General features: G+C 41.5%; 1 protein-coding gene across 1 annotated transcript in view; it reads left to right on the top strand.

The window, feature by feature from the left end:
• TPO (thyroid peroxidase) overlaps window positions 1-22,002 on the top strand; it is a gene marked incomplete at its 5' end in the record, with an annotated part of 109,645 nt that overhangs the window by 60,522 nt on the left and 27,121 nt on the right. The window contains 6 exons of the mRNA XM_019538148.1: window positions 1,721-1,979; window positions 2,805-2,975; window positions 5,211-5,448; window positions 11,081-11,289; window positions 14,136-14,306; window positions 16,996-17,127. Of these exons, the coding sequence (XP_019393693.1) occupies window positions 1,721-1,979; window positions 2,805-2,975; window positions 5,211-5,448; window positions 11,081-11,289; window positions 14,136-14,306; window positions 16,996-17,127 (1,180 nt within the window). The remainder of the gene's footprint in view (window positions 1-1,720; window positions 1,980-2,804; window positions 2,976-5,210; window positions 5,449-11,080; window positions 11,290-14,135; window positions 14,307-16,995; window positions 17,128-22,002) is intronic.

Below are 22,002 nucleotides of genomic sequence, written 5' to 3'. Positions count from 1 at the left end.
CCAGGAGTGACCAGGAATAACGGTCACAAGCTGGCGGAGGGTAGATTTAGGCTGGATATCAGGAGGCGCTACTTCATGGTCAGGGCGGCTAGGGTCTGGAACCAGCTTCCAAGAGAAGTGGTGCAGGCTCCTACCCTGGTGGGTTTTAAGAGGAGGTTAGATGAACACCTTGCTGGGGTCGTTTAACCCCAGTACTCTTTCCTGCCATGGCAGGGGGTCAGACTAGATGATCTACTCAGGTCCCTTCTGACCCTAGAAACTATGAAACTATCTACTTTAAGGGCAGGATTCTGGACTGTGGATTCAGTGTGAAAAGAAACACCTGCTTTCAGCCCAAACTAATAGTTATGTTGTGCTGAGGGAAAAGATGTCACACCCCAGTACTTAATGCCTCCTATTGGCTAGCTGTAACACATGGTTTCTTGTACCTTTCCAAGGCATATAATTCTCCCCATCTAATTGATTAGATTTTCAATTGAACTCTGACAGCCATTTATCTAAAAGTTGGGCATTGCTATGCCAATATTTTACATAAGTAAATTCTTAGTAGGATCTAACCTAAACTTAAGTTGTTTGTTACCCTCTGTAAACTAAGGACAATATTATTTTCTTTCCATATATCAGTGGTTCTCAACCAGGGTGTCACAGCACTGTGGAGTATCTTGCAATCCTTTCAAGGGTCACACGTGGTATTGCACAATGTTAGCAGTGTTAGGTATGCAAACATGTTTGACAAGATCAAGACATATTGAAGTCAAGTAGAAGGCAGAGTTGATTTCCACCTTATAAACAAATGGAAGTGTGTGGTTAAACACACACAATCACACAAACACAAACTTTTGTGAACCAAAGCTCATTTCATCAGATTCTGTGAAAGGAAAAGCAGAAAGCAAAGTATGAGAGAGAGAGAGAGAGAATGATAAACCCAGAGATTTTAAATAAGAATCCATATTCTAACATCTTGTGATCTTTCTGAGTTTTTTGCAACAGAAGAATTGTTGTTATTTTTCTCTAGTCAGAAAATAAGTGAAAACTAAGAGCTGGCATTTTCTGAGGGGTGCCTTGAGTCTAGCGAGAGGTGCCTGCATTCTAAAAAGGCTGAGAACCACTTCCATACATGGCTGTTGAGACTATTGGGTCTCAGACATCCATTACATTTCTAGTGGGAGAAATGCCACTCTTCCACTAGAAATTCCCAGGGTACAGACAATTCCTCCCTCTTGCGCAGGGAATGTCCCATCTGCAGAAAGAACTACTTTGACACTTGAAAGATCTCCCTAGTGTCAGAGTTTCTCTTGACAGAATGAATGCCTGTATGCTTCTGTTTGACTCCTCTATTATCAGAAGGTATCTGGGGAGGCTCAGGGGAGGAATTTGGATGATCTGTGGGATCAGGGAAACAGTCAAACTGCCTCTGTTTCGGGAAAATGCGGGAAGGAGGGGAGAATCCCCATAGCTCAGACCAGGGTGTTGCCAGTCTGGGAAAGGTGTGAGTAGGGAAGCAGCAGAATCTTCAATCTGGAATACTTGTGTGCTTCCTTTTTCAGGAAAATTTCTACCTCTACAAACTTCCTAGAAATTTGTAGCAGTAGAAATGAATTCCTATCACTTCTTTTTGTGATTAAGTGTTTAAATTAGCTTTTAGAAAGCTCCTTAGAAGTGGTAAGCATTATCATGTTATGAAAATATTAGCTATGATATCTTTTTTCTTTCCTTTCAGATCATTACCTTAAGAGACTATATCCCAAAAATCATTGGTCCAGATGCTTTTAATCAATATGTTGGACTATATAAAGGTTATGATCCCTCAGTAAATCCCACAGTTTCTAATATCTTTTCAACCGCTGCTTTTCGTTTTGGTCATGCCACAATTCAGCCAATAATAAAGCGACTTAATGCACAATATCAAGATGATCCAGACCTCCCAAATCTTCATTTACATGAAGTTTTCTTTAGCCCCTGGAGGCTTATAAAAGAAGGTATGCTTTTAATTGGATTACATCTTTGCACAATATTTCAGCATTTTTCAAAACTATTAGTCTAGTGACAGAAATTATGCTTAAACCTGCAAAAGTGTTCAAAAACTGGTTCAGATCTGTAACATAATAGAAGTTCAGTGCACATAAACCACTTGCAAAATGGCTGAAACTAATTTAAGATAAACCTGAATGGATGTAGTATCAGACTCAACTGATTTAGGCTAAATTGGTTTACGGAATTTCTGTCCCAGATCCTCTCCAAATTCAAATTAACTCACAGTCTCCCAGCATCCCAGGCTGCTTTGCATCTCCCCTGCAAACCCTCACTTGCAGGGTGGCTGGGTTAGCCTTGACCTAAGCTGCCTCCTCCAACAGAGCAGGAGGCACGTTCCAGTGTCCCCTGGCTTTGGGCCTGAGCCACTTCAGGCAAGTAGCTGCATTTTCAGAATCAAAAGTGAATGTCTGTTCACTAGCTTATCAGTTCAATTTACACAGTTTAAATTAACCTGTGAAGATTGAATTAATTCAGCCTTGGGCTTTTTTGACTGTCTGTACTACATTCCAGAATCATCTAAAACCAGTGTGTTAAACTGATAATGAATTGTAAAGCTTTTACGGCTAAACATTCTTGTGATCTTTTAAATGTGTGTTGTCCTAAGAACAAGATAACACAATTTCAATTGCAGTATTATTTCCCATTTCAAAATGCACTGTAATATTCTTGTCATTAAATGCACTTTTAAATACAGTTCAGCCAGGGTTGTTAAGAAAGTTATAATGAGTTATGTCTCATAGTGTAACATTGAATTTGATTTGTGTTGAAAGGAGGTTTGGACCCATTATTAAGAGGTCTCCTAGCAAGGTCAGCAAAACTACAGATGCAAGATCAAATGTTGAATGAAGAATTAACTGAAAAGCTGTTTGTATTGTCAAATAATGGTTCACTGGATTTAGCATCATTAAATTTACAACGTGGACGTGATCATGGACTCCCAGGTCATTATTTTTTCCTGTTTTTTTTCTTGTTATGTATTAGGAAGTTCCTACTTCTATTTGAGATATATCAAGAGTTTACCAAAAGGTTCTGAAGTGATATTTAATCAGAGATGTAACCATGTAACCAGTGCTGCTTTTAGAACACCACAGCATTTTGATAGTAACATTTCACTAGCCTTTCACTACATTTGATAGTAACTATTCACTAGCATTAAAATGAAAAATTACCCCTAGAGACTCTAACGGGTCATTCATTTGTGAAGGGATTATTATATCTTTAAGGAGTAGCTTTAGCAGCTATGCCTGCTATTGGGATTTTTCAGAACTTTAAAAAATCTCAAAATATAGGGAATAACGGGCAGGGGGTGGGGAGCGGGACATGGGGGACAATTCAGTTTTAACTATTTATCAACCATCCCCTATTTTGGTTTTCTAAATGCAATGAACAACTTCAAATTTTCAATCTTAAAATGACTTTTGTGTTTAATCAAAATTACCTGAAAAAAAGGAAAGGTAGTCTCTTTGGGAGAGCACAGTATGTAAATTACTTCCATCTCTGTAGAGAGAGACTTCTTAGAGATGTAAAAGTACAGTGCACAGAAAATAGAAACAGCAGTTTCATAGCTACTTATGTCACACTGTCCTTTCTGATAAGCATCATTAGATGCCATGAATTCATCTCAGCGTGAGCTGTTAGAATCTTTTCACCAAAATGATTCTAACGATTTAGGTTTTAGATACTGGTAATATGTCATTTTTATATTATTCAGAAAAGCTGTGTTTCCCATTTTCTAGTCTTCTGGTAGCAGTATACTACCTTGTAACCATCGCTACTGCCTCTGACATTATACTCTGTGCCTCCATCATTTTTTCTTCATTCTAACAGGCAACCTTACAGATTCAGGTCAACTATAGGGAAAAACAGTCACATGGAGTGCCTCTCTATATTTGTAATGGGGTGTGTTTATTTCCATTCCTCTTTTTTCTTTTATTAAAAATTCAAAGCCCAAACATGTTTTTCTTTGTGTTTTTATATTAATTTGCCTTCACCAAAATGTTTCCATGGTCTAGTTTTCAGAGTTTTTAAATGTAAATGCTATTTTATATCCAGATTTGTTTCTATTAATATGATATGGCATCAATTAATATATCTTAAGTGCCATCACACTGGACACATCTACATGAGATACTTACTGCTCAGCAAGCTAATTAGTTGCACAGTAAATGTTGCATACCTACACGTGTGCCCCATTCGGCTGGAGTAAACTAATTTACTCTGCAGCAAGATAGTTCTTGTAAATAAAGCAAAAGCTGTGTTAACTGACCGGCATGAGTGGGGTAAGGGTGGTGCTGGGTATCTAAAATTCTGGTTATCTGAGGCAGGGGTTTTCAACCTTCCTAAAAACCCCTACAGAGCAGGGAGGGTGGAGGGCAGTTAACACAGATTTTACTTTACAAGTGTTATCCTGCTGCAGGGTAAAAAACTTCACAGCAGCACACATGTAAACAATGTCTCATCTGGCTGAGGCACAAGGGTGATTCTGCGTGGAGCTGCTTGCCAGCTAACCCTGTGCTAAAGTACCCTCATGTCCCAGCCAGCCTTTCCACAGCATGCTGACCTGGGGAAAGCAGCCCTGGACTGGCAAGCTCACCCTCCAGGTCCCCTGCCAGCCAGAGCTACTCTGACATGGCTCAACATGCTATGCTTCCCGGCACACATGTAAATGCACAAAGGGGAGTAATAAACACCAGAGTTTATTTGAGCACATTAATAGGCATGTGTAGATGCTCCCAGTGGGCGCATCTATTCAAGACGCTATGGTGCCATAATGATGCCCTAGGTGCCGTAGCATCTGTTGGCAAAAACTGCAATGCTGCTGCTATGTCAGAGTTATGCACTCATTATAGTGCATTGCTACAGTGATATAGTGGCCAAAAATAACCATGCACAGCCAACACGGCACAATATGAGTTGTCCCTGCACCATCTTTTAGTACCTCCCTTAGGAAGTAACAAAGGTGCTATATAGCCATGTGTAGATGTGACCACTGAGTAATATCTCACTCCCTAAGAAGTCCAGTTGCTTTCAGCCAATTATAATTAATCTGTTTTCAGAATTAGGTGCTATTCATTGTGAATAAGTCAAAATCTCATCCAAATAATTAGTTAATTTTGAATGTTACATTAATTAGTGAGTTTTCAAGTCTAACTTTATTATATATATAATATTTACAGGTTACAATGATTGGCGAGAATTCTGTGACTTACCAAGAATAAAGACTCAAACTGACATGAATACAATTATAGATAACAAGAAAATAGCTGAAAAAATCATGAAATTGTACCATCATCCTAACAATATTGATGTTTGGCTTGGTGGCCTAGCAGAAAACTTCCTTCCAGATGCTAGAACTGGCCCACTGTTTGCATGTATAATTGGAAAACAAATGAAAGCACTGAGAGAAGGTGACCGGTGAGCATTTTTAAACTGTTGATTTTTATGCAGCAAAAAATTGCTGGGCATTTTACAGGTGTGAGAAAATAAGACTTGAAAGGAAAGAGGAATGTTGTTATCAGCAATTCCTATGTTCCCTTGTTCTTTATCCCTTGATAGCTTAGTGATTTAGTCAATTTGCTTTTTTGCCTGTTTTGTTTCTCTTAGGATGTGTGCTCTATTCCTGCCTACACAAAGATCATTCCTGTGGATAGTCATGTCAGTATTCAGCAGGCAGATACCTGCCTTCCCAAATTCCTGCCTGCATAACCCCTGTGTGAGATTTAAGCTGTCTGTGTATAAAACTTCACTTTGGGAGAAAAAAAGGAGTTTAAGAACTGAAGGTTCAGACTTTGAATGAATAAGGGATTCAGTCTTAATCACTGCATTCAAAATGTAGAGTGCCCATGCAACACGTTATAAGTATTACACAATTGACTGGTTATTCACACAATTAATTTAAATTGGCCACGAGTGCATTTTTATTGCACAAATAGCTGTCCAGCTATAAAAAGAGCCAACCAGCTATAAAATTAGTGCTTGAAAATGTGTAACAATTCTAGAGCTGGTTTCTAGCCAGCTTTAATTTTAATGTGTAGCAGGGATCATATTCTATTTCTAATGGATTCTAAAATCCATTGGAAGTCCTGAAGAATGGATATCATTTGTGAAGATATGGAATTCTGGGGAAAAAGAAGGACCTAAATAATCTGTTACTAGTTAGAGTCCAGTCCAACAAGTATTCATATAAGTAATATTGACTTATTTGATGAACTCATTTCATATTAATGTAGCTGCTGGGACTATTTTTGGACCCATGCAGAAGCAGAAGTCTAGGTACCTAGATAATTTGGAAGTCAAACATTTAGGTGACTTGTGGGGCTAGGCAGAAAGTGAATGGAATTTTTTTGGATTGAAGTTTTCCCATTTATATACCTCCTTTCCACTCAAGTCCTGCTTTAGGTGCCAAAGTCCTTTATTAAATCTAGTCTTAAGGCCCAAACTCCATTTCTTTGCCAAAATGACATACCCATCATGTAAATAAGCATGTAGTCCCTAACCAATGCTAGCTGACTTAGTTCAAAATATCAGTTCCCAGATGCTGGCTCAGGCTCGTAAATCAAAATCAAGCAAGATTTCTGACTGGTTAAAATTCATCATGACAGTTTAGGCTTTTTGTTGGTGATGCATAAGCAAGCTGTTGAATACCATAATACCCTTCTTTAGGTCTCTGAGAAAAAAGGAGGCACAACAGTGCTAAATAGGTGATAGAATAAGGGCATGTGCAAAACCCCATATGTAAATAAAAACAGGATAACAGAGGTATTATCAGATTTTGGATGACTGCCATAACGCTTTTTGGATAAAAGGCTGTGGCATGTTGCATAGTGACAAAGTATATCTCCAGATTTGTATCTTTTAGTTTGGTAGTCTAAGTGCATGTCTACACATGTGCTTTAATGTGTATTAGTTATTTTAATGCTCATTAAAGCATCACTAAACAAAACATGCTATTTAGTTAATACACATTAAAATAGGCTAGCGTGCATTAAGCATCATTTAAAAACTATAGGTGTTTTTACACATGCTCCAGGTTGGGGAGAGAGTAACCGTAACTAAAACACCCTCAATACATCATGTACAAGTGTCTCTGAATTTCAAAATGGTAGCGGGGGCACTTTAACTAAAACTCATTGAATGACCTTTAATTAAAGTACCCCCACTGCCATTTTGAAGTGCAGATATCCTGATACATGAGACACAGAGGCTGCTGGAGTGCGCTCATTAGCACACTCCAGCAGACTTGATTAATTGCAGTTTGTTGAAGCAGTCTCCCTGCATGTCTACAGTCACCCCATACTGATCTGATCACGGGGTAAATTAATTCCTGACCCCAAATTTCATCATTGGTCTAAATCTGAAAATCTAATTGGAGGGGTAAGACCATTAGGCCAGGGCATTGGCATACCTCATTCAAAATTCTCAGGCAGCCAAAACTCAATGCTTCTGAAAAAGCCCCGAAAAAGTCTTACTGGCAAGTTGGTAGAATTTATTATAAAGAAAAAAATCAGTAGTCACATGGTTATGCATGGCCAGAGAAGAGTCACAGGGAACTCCTGTCATACTCCTGTCATACTCCTGTCATACCAATCTGCTAGAGTTCTTTGAGGCTGTTTACAAGCATATAGATGGGGGAGGAGCAGCTGACATAATATATTTGTATTTTTGAAAAGTCAACAAAGTTCTTCACCCAAGGCTTTTTAAAAAACAAGGTACAAAGCAACACAAAAAATATTAGATAGAAAGTTCTTTCTTGGGTTAAGAACTGGTTAAAAAATAGGAAGCAAAGGGTAAGGATGGAAGGTCGAAAGTGGCATCCCACAAGCATCTATATCAGGCCTGGTTTTGTTCAAATTTTTTATTAATGGCCTGGGAATTGAAGCTTACAGTGAAGTTTGCAGATGACACTAAATGATGCCAGGTAGTCAATTCCCAAAATAATAATAGAGACCTCTAGTCCAATTGCCTGAATTCTGAATCTACTGCAGGTGGTTCCCAAGACTTCCTGGCTGCTCTTGCATATCTCCCCGAATCTCATCAAAGCTGTGAGCCTTTTATTTTATGGCTTGCTTCTTCATCTGGAAAGTGAAAATACTACTGCTCTTTACTTAGTAGCACAAGAGACACAACTTGTAAATCCCACACTTATTTTCCTGGTACATTCTTTGTGATTGGGTCAGTCTTTTGGGTGTTCAGAATTCTCCTCCTACAATACACGACTTGCCATCTGAACCATGAAGTCTTTTCTGCTCAGCTCATGTTTTCTGGCCTGATTCAGCCCCCAGCAACTACCCCTCAAGCACTACAAACGCCAGCTTGTCTCTTCTTCTTTTGAGCCTGCTGCTGCTTCCTCCTGTGAGTCCATTGAGTATATATGTCCCTATTCCCTGCTCCAACAATGTGGCTTCTTTGTTCTGCTGCTTGTGATTTTTCTACCCTCCCCTTGAAAACATGTTGAAGGAAGTTGTTTCTTCCAGTTTTAGTCAGTCTTCATAGCATACCAGTCATTTGATCCAAACATTATGTTTAATAATTCCATTGTAGCTAGCCTGGGAGAGATGTATTTATCATATGCCTGACACATGGAGAAGTCCATATTCATAGACAGGCATTTGATGATACATTTTGCAGAAACAATTTCATAATCTCAGCTAGTATTTTTTACATTACACAAAGGTTTCCTAAACCATTTTAACAGTCCTCTAATGTAAGTTAAACATATATTGTAGAGATACATAAATACTTATGTCACAACTGTGCAATCTAACTGCTAGTTCATAAAACACTAAACACCAGGTACAACTTATGCAATTTGAAACTATTACTTCATGATTTCAATATTTTTAGTTAAGTATGAAAAGTAAGAACTGATTACTAGCTCTGCATGTAAGACTAATGTTAGAATAGTGTTCTGTTCTAAAACTTGGTGTTAGATATTTCTGACACCAGGATGGTGATAGGGATGTTAGATATATCTTGGGAGCATTTACATTTGCACTTTGCTGCTGAATTGACTAATTAACTCTTTGGTACAGCACCACCATCTACACTTGCACTGGTATTATGGTGCAGTCAATTAATTAACTCCGCCATAGGATAGTACTGTTGGGGACAGTGTATTATCCTACAGTTAAGTAATTACATGCACTGAAATGGATATGTAGATTGTGACAGGGGCTGGCTAGAGCACAAGAGTGCTAAAGTGCAGGCCACCTAGCCCCACACTTTAGCACTCTCATGCCCCAGCTGGCCTTTTCACCACCAAACGGTCTACCTGGAGTCTGAGGCTGACCCGCCACCAAGCCTGCTGCCAGCACTGGGCTGCTTGGGCTGTGATCCTGGGTGGACATGCAGATGCAGCGATGGTGGGAATGCAATGGTGGTGAAAGACAGAAATATTCAAGAACAGGATCAAACTGTTCCTCTTTGCAACTTGCCAATATAAACCTATGTTTAGTATACTGATGGATAGATAATCCTCTCCTTTAATGTTAGCACTACCTCTTTTAGACACTTTTTTTCAGCTCCTTTATTACAGGATCTTATCGTCTTTATTTTGAAATACCTAAGGGGAGGTTTCTGAGTTATCTCCAGGAGTCCTTGTTTTCCCTGATAAAAAAACACAAATTCATTGATTAAAAAATTACAAATTCTCTGAGAAACCCCCCTAAAGCTGTGATTAAAATGAAAGGCTCCTCATTCCTCTAATGCCCCTCCCCCCTGCCCTGCTGATGCCACTCACTCCCCCCCAGTAGACTCATGGTTCTGCTCATGCCCCTCACTCCTCCCATTAGCCCTCCAGGCCTTGCTCATGCACCTCACTCCCCCCCAACCCTCCATGCCCTTCACCCCTGCTCCCCCCAGCCTGCTGGCCTTGCTAGTACTCCTCACTCCCCCCAAAAACCTCTTGGTGCTTGTCACCCCCCCCATCAGCCCCCTGGCCCTGTTGATGCCTCTCACTGCCAGCATGGCAGCAGTGAGAGGCACAATCCTGCAGCCCTCTGCTACAGTCGTGTGGGCAGAGGACATATTGCCATGTCAGTGCGGAGCTCACAGCGGCAAGGAGATCCCCATGCAGCCCTGCCATGCTCCGCAGTGCTGGGTTGCATCCACTGGGTTTCAGAGGCCCCAGGGGAGGGCAGCGGAGTGTGGAGCCCAAGCCCACAGCAGACAACCCACACCTGCCTCCACCTCACACACAGATCTGGGGGGGCATGGGTCCTCCCTACCACCCCGGGAATATGCTCAGTGGGGGGGAGCTGGTCCCTCCCTCCTGACCCCCCAGATGAGCCATGCGTGGCCCTGTCCCACTCCCCACTGGGGCTCTGAGGCTACGAATTGTGGTCCTGGGCCCCAAGCCTGAAGCCTCATGTACCATCCGACTGGGCGGTAGCCCCAGTCCCAACCTGTCCAACTCTCTTCCTCCCTTACTATGAGGGCCTCAATTCCTTCCACCCCCCAACACACTTGCCTGCGGGAGCTGCTCTTCAGGCTACCTGGGACCATGTACCTGTACAGACATATGGTGCCCCCTGCCTGACCACCCTCCTGCAGAGAACTCTTTGCAGAACTGCAAAAACCACAGATTTCTCTGATAAAATGAGAAATCCACATTTTCTTCAGGAAAAGGGTAAAATCCATGTTTTTTTCCCATTTTTCCATGGGGAACAGAAAACCCAGATCCCTAGTTATCTCTGTCAGAGCAGGTATTCAATCCTGGATCCTCCATTGTCAATGAGCCATTCAAGGGAGTTCTGAGCACCTACATTTCTTACTGACATCCATAGAGGTTGCTGAATGTTTGGTACTTTGCAGGGGTATTGAGCTCTTTGCATGACTGAGTTCCTCGTGAGTTTTAAGATGGGATTGTAAAACTTCAACCAATTAAATTAAATTAATTATTATTGTATCTCCATGAATAAGTGTATATTTCATAACTGTCTTTTGCTAAAATGTTTATTTTTGGTTTTATACTAACACTGTATCTGCAGTCATGAATATTCAACTCTTTGAATTTTATCTCTTTATAATGCCTCTGTTATCTTTCCAGATTTTGGTGGGAAAATGATAATATTTTCACAGAAGTTCAAAGGCATGAGCTCAAAAAACATTCTTTGTCCCGCATAATCTGTGACAACACAGGACTTGCAGAAGTGCCACTTGATGCCTTTCAACTTGGGAAGTTTCCTGAAGACTTTGAATCATGTGCCAATATTCCAGGAATAAATTTAGAAGCTTGGCAGGAAACCTATGAGCAAGGTAATCTAGAAAATTAAGCATCTTCTCTGGTTAGGTAGAATGGGTGGTTATTGATTACAACATTGTCTTCAGAGCTGAGAGCCCTAAATTCAAATCCCCTGTTCATCAAAGCTCTCCTATATGACCTAAGGTGGGGCCAGAGCTATTGCAACCACTGCTGCCAAGCTGGATACTCTGTGTCCTGGGCCACAGTGGGACCAGTGCCAGAGCTGGAAACAGAGACGTGATAGAAAGGAAGCAATAGTGAAGGGGGAAAGAACTGGTGCAGCCAAGAAGGAAGGCATGGGTCAATGGTACATCAGGCATGGTGGCGCAGGCTGAAAGCAGAGGCAAATGGTGGGGCAGAAAGGGGTCAGGGCATGCAGGCCTGGGGGGAGGCAGGATGGAGACAAATAGTAGGCAGCCAAGGAGTATGTGTCAGGAGGCAAGGTGTGTGAGGGAGTTTAGGCACATGTGGGAACGGAGGGCCAGGCCTCAGGGCCTGAAAATACCAGGGTACACAGGCAGGCAGCATTGGGAAAAGTTGTGGGGAAATGAGCAGCAGGAGGCAAATGGCAGGAGTCAGGCCATCTGACCCCCCACTGCTTGTCCCCCCATGCTACTGCTTGCCCTGCTGCATCCGTTGGGTGGGTGATGCATAAATTAAAGATGACCCTTTGATAATTAGATTCTATACATGGAGATTTATAAATTTTTATAAATCTCCATGTATAGAATCTAATTATTGGAGGTTGCCTAAATTCAAAGCTGTCTTGGATTTGGGTAAATATGGTAAATAGGTAGAATATAGATTCTACCTCAGCCCAGATCCACAAAAGGTCTTCATTGCCTGAGGCCAATTGTGTGATCCACAGAATTCCTACTAATCTCTTTAGGCTTTATCCAGATGTGCAAGGGCATGTACTTGCAAGCTGCATCCACATGTGGTGTGGACGTTTGGTTTCCTGGGAACAACTAGCAGTTTGGCACCTTGTGCCGTCTCTGTCCCCAAGAAAAGCCCATGACACATACTCTGGCATGTGGCAAGTTACACCTGGGGGCAGTAGGGGAGGCTGATGCCAGCACACTTCTGGCCCCAGCAGCCTTACCTGGGGTCCTGGGGGTCTTCTGGGGCTGCACCAACAGCAATTGCACCACATGGAGCCTAATTGGCAGCCATAGCACAGCTCCAGCTGGTCTAGCTTTTGAGCAGTGCACTCTTCCTGTGCATGCGCTGCTCTGTGTTTTTTCTCCAGATATCCAGCCGTCAAAAAAACCCTCCACACTGCTTCCTTGCAGCACAGAGAATGACAGAACATGCAGTATGTGGTGCCACAGACATGTCTGCACCACTACATACCCCATGGCTGCACTATGGATGCAGCCTCAGTGGCACAAATAGTAACAGCACAAATTTGTGGCGCTACTTTTCTCTGCAGAGCCTGCCCCTGCACGTGCACTTCGATGAGGGACAAATTGTTCTGCTTTGGGCAAACTGCCCTTTCCCCACTCCTCCTGGCTCCCAGTGTGCTGGAGCAGCTAGGGTAAAATAAAATAGTAGAGACACTGGCCAGCAGCTGGAGCATCTCCCTGGAGGACTGAGTCTCTGTTTGTTCTGTCACATTCTATTGTAGCATGTGCCACAGCACTTTTTTTCTTGGCATTTTTTTTTCGACTGGGAAATCCTGGTAGCAAATTTGTCCCCCTACCCCAATTGCAAATTTGCAGTGCAGGGCACATTTTAACATTTCAGGCATGCAGTCTGTGGTGCCACACACCACATGTGCTTGGATGTCTGGACGTGACTATAGAGTCTCTGCATACTTTAGGTTCACCAATAAAGTTTTGTAAGTGCCTGGAGTGCTGCTACTGTGTATATGCCCAGAATGACTACCATGCTACTGAGGTGGAGAAAGGCAGGATTGGGTGTCTGAGTGCTGGTCACATTCCTAAATACATTTGTCCAAATACAGTCCTAGGGACCAGGTCTACCCACTCTACAGGGAGTGACCTCATCCCTGGGCTAAAGTCTCATGCTCACGCTTGTTCGCTATTTCTGTCTTTCTGGCCCCATGACTTGCATTCTTTTCTGCATAACAGCATCTATTTAACAAAATGCCCCAACCCATTCTCCACAATATCATTATGTATTGAGCACTCTCTTCTAGTTGTTAGTTTGAACTCACTCTGACTGGAAAATGCCTACATCCTTTTATCCTACTTTGTACATGAGTGCTTTAATTTATAGTCTCTTATATAAAAAGTGACAGTCAACAGTTCCCCATTACCTTCTTTTCCAGATGCCTTTTAAAAGAAAGGAGGAACTCATCTACACTCAAAGAGATGACTTAGGTTCCTAAATTCAGAGTGAAGTTCAGGGTTGAGAATATTGTTTTGCATAGCTATCAGCCAGGGAGAGGGTGGGATTTTACACACACTTCTCCTTCAGGCTAGCTTAGCCAGCTCACACTCAGTATACTGGATGTTGTGACTCCAATTCTGAGATGCAATCCACTCCGTAGGCATTTTAAAGGGATCTTAGGAACCAAACTCACAGTTGCAAGCTCCTCTCTGAGGGTGATGCTAAGTGGGTTATGCTAATTATTGCCAATCCACCTTTTTTTGCATCAGATCCTAAATAATAACTGTACAATGTTCAGTATGAAAAAGTAAACATTTAACAAGAATAATGCTTCTTTCTGATAGAGTTTAATACAGCTTTTGTCTAATTTTTAATTCTTGGTTAACTTTAAGCCTGACTCAATAAATGTAGTCAGTGTATCAAGGACATGGAAAATGATGTTTGGTATATAAAACTATTCAAACTGACATGTATCTTTAATATATATGTCTCCCTTTATTTCCAGAGGAAACATGTGGAGTCCCAATGAAAGTGGAAAATGGCGACTTTGTATATTGTTCAGAATTTGGAAAATCCATAGTGATTTATTCATGTCAATTTGGATTCCGGCTACAAGGAGAAGAACAATTAACCTGTACAAATAAAGAATGGAGTTTTCCATCACCAGTTTGTATGGGTATCTACATTTAAATGTGTCTTACTTTGTAATGGCCAAAGACTTACAATATTCACCAAAAATAAAATTGCCCTATTGTCCTTTAAAATATCTGAGGGATCTCAGACTCTTCAGCCAAAAGAAAAGAAGGCTGAGAGGGGACCTGATTGCGGCTTACCGCTATATCAGAGGTGTACATCAGGGGCTTGGTGAACAACTGTTCAGCAGGGCACCCTGGGGGAAAACTAGAAACGATGGCCACACACTCCTGGAAGATAATTTCAGGCTGAACGTTAAGCCCTTCTTTACAACTAGGGTGTCCAGACTATGGAACAAGCTCCCCCCAGAGGTGGTGCAATCATCTACCCTCAAGGTCCTCAAGAGAAGACTGGACGGTCACCTGGGTGGGGTCACCTGACCCCAGATGTCTTTCCTGCTCATGCAGGGGGCTGGACCCAATGATCCTTCAGGGTCCCTTCCAGCCCTATGATTCTATGCTTCTGAAAAAAAAACTGTTTCAAAACTTTCACTTTCCATATTGTAGCAGCCAGGGGTGTGCTTTTTAAACTGAAGAGACAGCTAAACTTCTAAAATTAGTATAGCTGTAACTCCATACAACTACTTAAGGGATTTTTAAATAGATGTTTCAACTCCACCAAGTCTGATTCACAAGTCAACTTATAGGAATGATGTCAAGGGAAAATATTGATTTCTACTAAACAGGAACTTAGAATGAAGTTTTGTGACTGCCGCTGAGTATTATACTGAAAACAAGTGAGAAGCACACTTTCCTTTGTTCCTATAGTCAGCATCATAGCAGAGCAACTGGAGACTGACCCCATTATCTTTCTGGTGCTGTTTTGAAGGGAGCTGTCCCTCCCATAAATAACTAGTATAGCACCATGAATCCAGACATCTAGTCAGTAAGGAGCACGGGAGTTATAAAAGTAGTTAATTGACTCTCCTGCTCCTTCATATAAATTTGCTAATTAGAATTAGAATTAATGCACATGAAAAATAGTACCAGTTAAAAATTATACAGTGCAGGTTTTCTTTCTTAGCATGGTTCATGAATATTTTCAGGGTGTGGCCTTTTGTGTTTCTTTGCTTTTCTTCCACTTCTCCTTTTTGCTACTGAATGGGAGAGGAGGTTAGAGGAGAAAGGGGGCAAACATTTTATTAAGGAAGTTTCACTGTATATGAGTTCATTTTATGCAGGGTTCATCTTCCTCTGTGTGCTCAGGTTTCTGAGTTCCTATATATACTGAAACTGTTTAGCCTTTATGAGAACTTTAGAGAAAATCAAATCTGAAAAGGCCATATTTAGGAATACTTTGTAGGTGTTGGCAAATTAATTTTAATGCAGGTGCTACTGCTGATGTTCAGTAAAGTCTGCTTATCAGTATTTCTGTGACAGTAGAATAGACAGCTATTCACCTTAATTGTATACCAGATACAGAAAAATCAAATGAAATCTGCAGCCTTCCCTTTATTGAAATCCTATTTGTCTGCAGAATTCCACCCACATAAATGCCATATAAAAAATAAAGCTGTTAAATAAATAATATATTTATGTTCTAGCATAAAACTGAAAAAATAAGTTACATGAATTAGCCATTTCTCATCCCAGTTTTTATTAATACGTTCAACAATGTAAACAAAAGTTTGTATATCTTCTATATGAAAACAAGCCATTAAATAGACAGTACCTTTTTAATAAAAAGAAAATCATCAGGAAAGCGCTTGTACAGAGGCTACTTTACTTTATTTTACTTTTTTACTTGTACTTTATTTTCACAGTAGATACCACTTATACTTTATACTTGTACTTGTGCAAGAACACAGTAACACCTTATTACTCTTGTTGGCTCATGTAAATCAGTTGATTCCCGACTTTGCCAGCTTTTCTTATATTCTCATACTTCACAGCCTTATTTTCTTCAGCAGAGCAAAGAATGAATATGGAAGTGGGTGGCAGAATCTAGGCCTAATTCACTCTGCCTCTATTTTTCCATCTCTAAAATGGAAATAATGGAGCTTGTTGTAGTTAAGAGATACCTGAGGCAGGTTGTACAAAAGTAGCTAAGTCAGCTAAGTCAACACAAGACTGCAGGTACGGTAGGCTATTTTGTCTATATTTTGCTTTAGGGTATGTCCACCATTCAAAAATCCAATTCAGAGGTGTAACTGCAGCTCTTGTAACATTCACTTGAGTTTTAAATTGCCTAGTGCACATATTGGCAGCATTGCAGAGCATTTATCCTTTGCTAAAATATGGGTGAGTCCTTTTCTTCCTCTTCCCCTCCAGGTGATTTGGATCCTAAGATAATGGAAGTATGACATATAATCAACCCTGAATCAGATGCTTAAAGTGGAGAAATTTGCATATAGCCAGGAACTTAGCATTTCCCACTGGTAATCTGTTCAGTGCCTGCATGTTCTTGGAGGCACCTACAGCTGTCCACTGAGAGGAAATAAGAGAACTTTGTGCCTCTAAAAACAAAGTGGAATCACTCTCATAAAGCAAGATCATATTTGTGTACAAGCAGTCACATAAACTTAGATGTCTAATATGTGGACCAGGATCTAGGAATTTGTGTACAAGTGTTCTTCTCTTTGTAATACCTGTTATTGGAAGCATATTTAATAATGTAGTGAATCATCTTGATAGTTTTTGGCCATTAATTATCATGATGTGTTTATTTTACAGACATAAATGAATGTGAAAACCACATGAGTTCACCCTGCCACCCATCTGCTAACTGTATTAACACCAAAGGCAGCTATGAGTGTCTTTGTTCTGATCCCTATGTGCTGGCAGAAGATGGAAGAACTTGCATAGGTAATGTATCTGCTCCTACCATTCAAGTGATCTGGGTATGCAAATTGCAAACTTGAAATAAAAAATAGTTGTTATTCAAAATCTACTTTTAACTGGTTAAATTATATACTTTAATCTGCCATACCTGTAAAGATACACTCAGTTTGTCAACCAAAATGAGGCTGCCAAATGAAATATAGGCACAATTATAATCCAATCTCATCTTGAGTAATTCCAGTATTTGTGATATTCTCTAATCATTCTCTGAGAGTGCTTAATTTTCAATCTATCTGAGCTGGATGCTTGTATAGCGGATATTGAAAACATTGAGGTAATATTATATATAGCCAAAGTTAGGTTTAAAGATTTTCAACTTTTATTTTTTCAGACTACTAATAGTACACAGTACATCGAAGTCGCATCTTACGCGGGGGTTACGTTCTGAAGTCAGCGTGTAAGGCAAAAATCGCATATAGTCAAAATTACCCCACCACCGCCTCCCTGTAGTAGCGGCGTGCATGCAGTGTAACAGCTGCACCTACTATGGGGTGGCGGCAGCGGGGGACAACCTGCTGCTGCTGCTTTGCACGTCCTCGCTGCTGTCAGGCACCTTCCACATGCACTCCTCGCCCCTCTCATCTTCTGCCACCTTGTCCCGCCAGGGCACCCAGCTGAGCATGAGCAATCTGCTGCCCCCAGCCATGCCGGCACATGCAGGCAGTACCACGCGGCGCTGCACTACATGCCATGCCCCAGCTGGCACCCGGTGGCCAGCCCCAGCAGCCAAGCATGTATAGCTGAATTTGCATAAGTTAAATGCGCGTAAGATGTGACTCCACTGTATGCTACTGCAAGAGCTGTATAGAAGTAGTAACTGTTCACATATTATAGCATAATACTTGTGCCTTATAGGTTGTTAAAAAAAGGGAGCAAAAATAGTTCCATATTCTAGTTTTTTCATGCTAATTGTATTCATAAATCAGTTACCTACATCCTTTTCCTTCATTGCTTAGACAAATATAATATTTAGTTGGAGAGAGATAATCTTGAAATTATCTCTGAGGAAATCTTGGTAGCAGTGTATGATCCTGTTATATATGGAATCAGCACATCATGCAGTGTATGAAGTAATGCTATTCGCTTTCAGAGCTGCATCGACTAGCTGAGTATGACATGTAATCTCCCTTTCTGGGAGATTTCCCTGGGCCTTCTACATGGACTTCTGATGGCTGGAATAACCCCAAACCTGTCGCCACTTTCAAATACTATCAAGTTGAATACAATTTTAACTGGTGATATAATAGTAAAAAGTTCTGTATTTCATTAGCAACCTCCAGCTTCTCAGACTATTGACTTTAAATTCACTGTACTAAACTTGACAAAAATGCAGACCCCTTACTTACAACCAGTATTCCTTTCTATCTCCACTCTGCTTTCTTTTTCATTCCTTACCTTTACCCTTTTCTCTTCAAGGCCCTGGTTTCTCTTTTCACAGAAGCCTATTTATCTACCTCTATGATTTGGTTAGGTTTAGAGCTTGTAGGGCATTATAAACGATTGTCTCACTTTCTGAGAGTGGAAGCAGAAGAATCAGCTCCCTAAAATGCCTGCTGGGTTCCTGCTTCCAGAGAGGCTGTAACAACAGAACTAATTCACATTCATGCAATGAAACTAAGAAACTTGCTATCTTGATTCATTGTTATAACCTACAAAAAGCACACTCAGATTCTTTCCAAGGTGAGTCTAATGGGGTATATTAATCAGAACTCCAATTTCTCTCTCACTACAACACCAAATTTTCTTTTTTTAAAGTGATGCTGTATTTTGCAATATTATTAATGGGCCATGAATCTCATTGCATATACAGTTTTAACATTCCAACTCACTGCACACCTTACCTATGAAACCTTGAAACCAGCTGGATGTTATTTTTAATTGCACAGAGGAAAAGTAAGCTGATACCTTCCCCGAAGACTCATAGTATGCACTGTCACCTTTGCAAATATTGAAGTGCTCATTTATGTGATATGCAATTGGTTGTCATGCTATGGTTTGGGACCACTAACAGTTCTCAGAGTACTTCCAGGGAGATGTGCTGCTTCTGTGTGCTGGAGTGACATTTCCTGCTGATTGTATTTAAAAAAGAAGTCTTGTGGTGTTGCCAGACTAGTTTTAAAAAAGCAGAGAAATGACACTTTTCTGTACTCTGTATAGGTATTTCTTTTTTTAATTTGCAGAATATTCCTTTAGCAGAAGTTGAGACATACTGCAATTTGTAGACCATTCCAAATTCAGTGAGACTAACATGCAGATTAATGTAGAAAAATTAGATCACTGGAATCTGCAACAAGAGGTTGGGATTTGTTATAAATACATGTGCACCTTGGGAGAAGAATATAAATAGCGTAGAAATGGACTCGGGGTATAACCAGTCAGCTGTCTTCATTGTATTAGAATTTATTTTCATCCTATACTTTAACTGTCACCTGTTTATGACCTCACTACATTTGTGGTGTTCTTTCCCATAGGAATCAGATCAATTTAATAATGGACTGGGCCACTTGGGTTGTCAGGTCTAGTCTCCTGCTATGACAGACAGCAATGTTGTATAAATATTTTCATAAACTGATCATAATCCATTTTAAAATTAGTTAGGTTTTTTGTTCCCCATTATTTCTTTTGGATGACTTTTTCAAAACTGCATTGTTCTGACAGCCAGAAACCTTCTAGTTCCATCCTAAATGTATTCATGCCAATGGATACATATTTCTTCTTGAGCCAATATTGTTCTTTTGTTAGTGATGAATTGATTAATGCCTTAGCCTCGTGGTCAGTCAGTCAACAGCTATTTATATGTATTCCTGTTTATTGCGACGTAAGAAAAACTACTCATCTTTTACTGACAGACTTTTTAAGAGGGGTCTTATCTCTCTTCCTAGATCCTGGGATTAAACCACAAGCATTCTGTATCATCTATGGTCTCATAAGAGCTCATAAGTTAAGTACTGTGAGAGAAGATCAATATTTAATAAGGAGACTTACTAAGAAAATTGTGGTTCAGGCATACTTCCCAAAACATTGGTGCTAAATCTACATTTTAGCATTGTTGTTGAATCTTCACCAATGACTTTGGGCCTTGTAACATGCTGCGCTTTGAACTGCTCAAATGTTGATCCATGTTTGTGCTAGCTCAAGTTTGTAACAGTCACACCTTGAGGCTAAAAACCTTCTCTGACTGTTCCCCACATATACAGCTGTGACATGTGGTGAACAGGAGCCTGAGTTCAAGCTACAATTGTAAGTTGCCACTACAGGGCTGGTGAGCCAGGAGAGGCTTTTATCCCTATTCTAGGTGGGAGGGTCTTGAGGGCACAGCTGGACAGATAGTTGTGGTCAGTCACGGTGATGCACTGTGCCTGCAAGGCCTTGATCTTTATGTGGCACTGCTGTGCCCACTGGTTGTGCCTGTGCTCCCACATTTGGTCTGATATATGCATGATGGAGCAGCCATCCTACTCAAACTAGTGCTGCACTTCTGCCTCACCCCACAGCACCAGAAAATCATCCGTCTCCTCCTTGGTCCAGTTGGGACCCTGGGTGGAAGGCATAGGTGTGGGCACATCTGCAGACAGGGAGGAGGCCATCATAGTCCCGTGGGGGCTCTCTGGGCCCCCGTGCGGCTGTCCCTTAGCTGCCAGGCCCACACAGCTGCCTGCAGTGCCCAATGCAGGGGCACGGCATGGGACAGTCAGCCATGCAGCAGAGGCAATGCCCTATGGCACCTGCAGGGTCCAGGCAGGTTGCTGGCACTGTGCTGTGGGCGGGTGGAGCTGGCAGTGCTTGCCTTACAGCTGCCCCTGGGGGCTGAAAGGTCTGGCCGGAGGCTGGAGCAGCTTGCAGCACCCTGAATCCCTGGACAAGGTGGTCCAGGTAGCCATATAGCAGTGCAGAGACAGGCAGAAGCCCTGGGGTGCAGGCAGGATGGTAATGGTGTGGCCTGCCCGGGGGGACACACGGGCCCTGGAGTGCTCTCAGGCTCCCTGTTTGTGTGTCCTAAGGTTCAAAATGTCTGCAGGCTTTTAAAGCCTGACAGGGGCTGCCATAAAGGTAGCCAGCCCTGGGGCTGGCCTGAGGCTGGCCCCTACTGGTAGGGCTGACCCAGGATCAGACTTGCTCCTAGGTCCAGTCCAAATGTTCAGTACTGCACACTAACTAATCCTGCTTAAATTTGCTGCCTGTATTTGCAAGCAGCAAATTCAAGCAGGATTAAGGTGTTTTACTGCACAGTAACTGTGCCAAGTGAAGACACAGACATTTACTGTGCGGTAAACTACACTAATGCATGATAACATGTCTCATGTAGATGTGCCCAATGTAAGTCATTATTATTAATTGCCAGAATCATTAATACCAATCTTTTCAATGGGCAATAGATTATTACTACTGTATGTAATCAGAAAAGAGCTAGTTTAGTTTATCTCTGTGATGTCTAATGGGAAAAATTTACATATTTATCTGTGATTATTAGGGCTGTGTGAAGCTTTGGGTGGTGATTTGATTCAGAGGAGATTCAGCCCAATTCAGTGGCCAAATCTCTGAATATGAAATGAATCAGGGGTCTAATTTAATGGTCCAAATTGATATAAAGCTCTCTGAATCTTCGGAAAAGATTCGTAGAGCTTTGCTGATTCGGGTAGTCCCCCAAGCTGGTAAGTACTAGTGGCGGGGAAGTGGGGCTCAGGTAGGGGACCATAGGGGGACCCCCACCAGTCCCCCCAACCCCTCTGCTCCCATAGCCCCCCCACTCCTGCATGCTCCCACAGCCCCCCATGGCTGCCCCACCTGCCCCAGCTCCCAGTCCTTTAAAGAAAAGCCCCGGTACTCACCGGGTGTTGC

This window comes from Crocodylus porosus, unplaced genomic scaffold (assembly GCF_001723895.1).
Source record: "Crocodylus porosus isolate Cpor-Errol unplaced genomic scaffold, CroPor_comp1, whole genome shotgun sequence".
Taxonomy (NCBI): Eukaryota; Metazoa; Chordata; order Crocodylia; family Crocodylidae; genus Crocodylus; species Crocodylus porosus.
This window is presented reverse-complemented; position numbering and strand designations above follow the sequence as displayed.